General features: G+C 38.0%; 1 protein-coding gene across 1 annotated transcript; it reads left to right on the plus strand.

The window, feature by feature from the left end:
- Positions 1–374: 374 nt before the first annotated feature.
- On the plus strand, positions 375–1,560 carry LOC111875183 (ataxin-2 homolog; the record flags this gene model as incomplete). The annotated part of the gene is made up of 2 exons (XM_023871249.1): positions 375–609; positions 1,372–1,560. Coding segments are annotated over 2 exons (424 nt in total), but the record flags the coding sequence as incomplete, so codon positions are not given.
- Between the last annotated feature and the right edge of the window lie 687 nt (positions 1,561–2,247).

Genomic DNA, 2,247 nt, shown 5'->3' on the forward strand with positions numbered 1-2,247 from the left:
GGACATAGATTGAAGGTGTTTGGGCATTGTGTGTTGAGACTATTTTGACAAGAGGGCAGGATATGATGAGAAATGGAGAACATTGTATAGTGAAGTTTATGAATTGCATTTATCACCAAATTTATTAGGAAGTTGAAGTCAAGGAGGGCAAGTTATGTGGCGTGTGTAGCAGGATGGGAGTGTTCAGAATTGTGCATTTTCTTGGTTGAGCTGATCATATGTGGAAGTTGATTATCACTGTAATGAATTTCAAATCAGTCTTTGTAAGTCAGTAAGGGCTGTGAAAAGCCACCGAGTCAATGAACAGGGGATGTAATATACCCCATAGAGATTTTGAAGTCCCATGACTTAATGCTGTGTATGTTTTTGAATAGGCAGAATCAAGTAGTTTGTGAAGTGGTTAATGAAAAAAAGTGGGAATTATGCTTTATATGTGAGCAGACTGGTGGAGAGGTGATAGAGACAAGTCCGCCTGGTGCGCGCGTGCCTCCACCTGGTACTGTCCAACAGAGACCTGCTCCACCTCCATTTTATATGAACCAGCAGCAGCTGCAGATGTTGCAGTATTTGCAGCAGCAGAATTCTGTTAGCCTTGCACCTCAGCAGCAGGTAAATGTTACATTCATTTTTCCAGAGAAAACTTGAGATTAGCAATCTCAGGATGAAGCCATGTTAGCCTGTTATGAATAACACAAAAGAGAATCATCATCGTCATCCTCAGAGATCTTCATAATTGTCTTCATCCTGTGGGTTGATATTTCCTTCCCTCTTCATTAAGTTGTCTACAGCGCATAAGAATATAACACATTATGAGGACTTTAGGCCTGTCCAACTGTCTGTCTAGATGCGTCATCTGCAGAAGTACTTCGCAGATTTAATTGTAATTGCATATTTGAGGCCCCACACTGAAAGTTGTATGGCATAATTAATTGTATTTATGTTAATTGAATGTATTTCCAACTTGCAGGAAACTCTTAATTGAAATAAGTAATTTTTTCAAAAACGTCTCATCACCGTACAGAAAATCTGTGCATGTCATGTTGTACAATACAAATGGCTTGCAACTTTTATTGTAAATATTAAACAGATACAAGAAAATGTGAATTGACTGCATATGTTTTGGTGGTTACAGTGGGATGAGCTTTGTGACATTTGCAGTAAATCAGCATGAAGTTTAATGAGGGTTACAAAATACTAGAGAGTGTACTTGGTAAATATTTGTACTTTCTTTTCTGTCTTATCTTCCTTTCATCCTTTTTGTGTTTCTTCCTGTATCACTTTGTGTTGTAATTATTGATCTTATATGTGCAATAGAAATAGCTGATCTCTGAGGAAAGCTTACACAGTATTCATGTGGCTTTATTTGTGTAGGCTCTCCTGCAACAGCTGCAGTCGCAGTACAGAGCAATGCAGCAGCATCAGCAGATGAGGTTGCAGCAGCAACAGAGGGTTGGGGTAGTACAGTCGCAGCAACAGCAGCAGCCATCTCTGACTCAGTATGGCACCTATCAGCAGCAACAGAGTTCTGTCATCAAGACATACACCATGCCCCAGCAAACGGTTAGTTGAAGCAGAGTAGAGCATATGCAGTATCTCTCTCTATGGATAAAAATGTTATATAACAGTGGATCAGAGCTCTGAAATATGCAGTTTCAGGTTACAGTAGTAATGAAGTGTAGAATATCGCATGAACATGATTTATGAAGTAGGTTATGAATGAGCAAGTTGTCTTTTGTTTCTAATAAGAAGTAAGTAGTTTCTCTGGAATCTGCCTGTGACAGATGGGTTTCGTGTATTAATTTTTTCCATTCACCACTGATTACAACAGGCTGTATCTCAGTAAACTCTGTCCACCTATGCCTCCTGTTAATTTCAAGCACATAACACCAAAATAATGGGGTATATATGTATGCCTGATATCATAAGTCACCTGATAGAAAATAAATAGGAATATTTTGTTTAGTGGTGCAATGCCTGCCAGCTGTCATACCCTAAACATTTATGGATAACCCCTAATTATAACAAAACATAGAACTTTAGTAATACTTCTGCAGAATTCTGTTATAAGTTGTGTTTCTTTTAATAAGGAATGGATTCCTGTATTAATTTTACCATTGATTTCAGTAGACTGTTCTCTAGGTCATCTAAAATCAGTTTATTGAATGTGAGAGCCAAGATTTGAAAAATGTTCTTCAGTTTGTAGTTCACATATTTACTACCCACATATTGTCAACTGTCTGTAGTAAC

Source organism: Cryptotermes secundus, unplaced genomic scaffold (genome assembly GCF_002891405.2).
Source record: "Cryptotermes secundus unplaced genomic scaffold, Csec_1.0 C38753860, whole genome shotgun sequence".
In the NCBI taxonomy this organism is placed as follows: Eukaryota; Metazoa; Arthropoda; class Insecta; order Blattodea; family Kalotermitidae; genus Cryptotermes; species Cryptotermes secundus.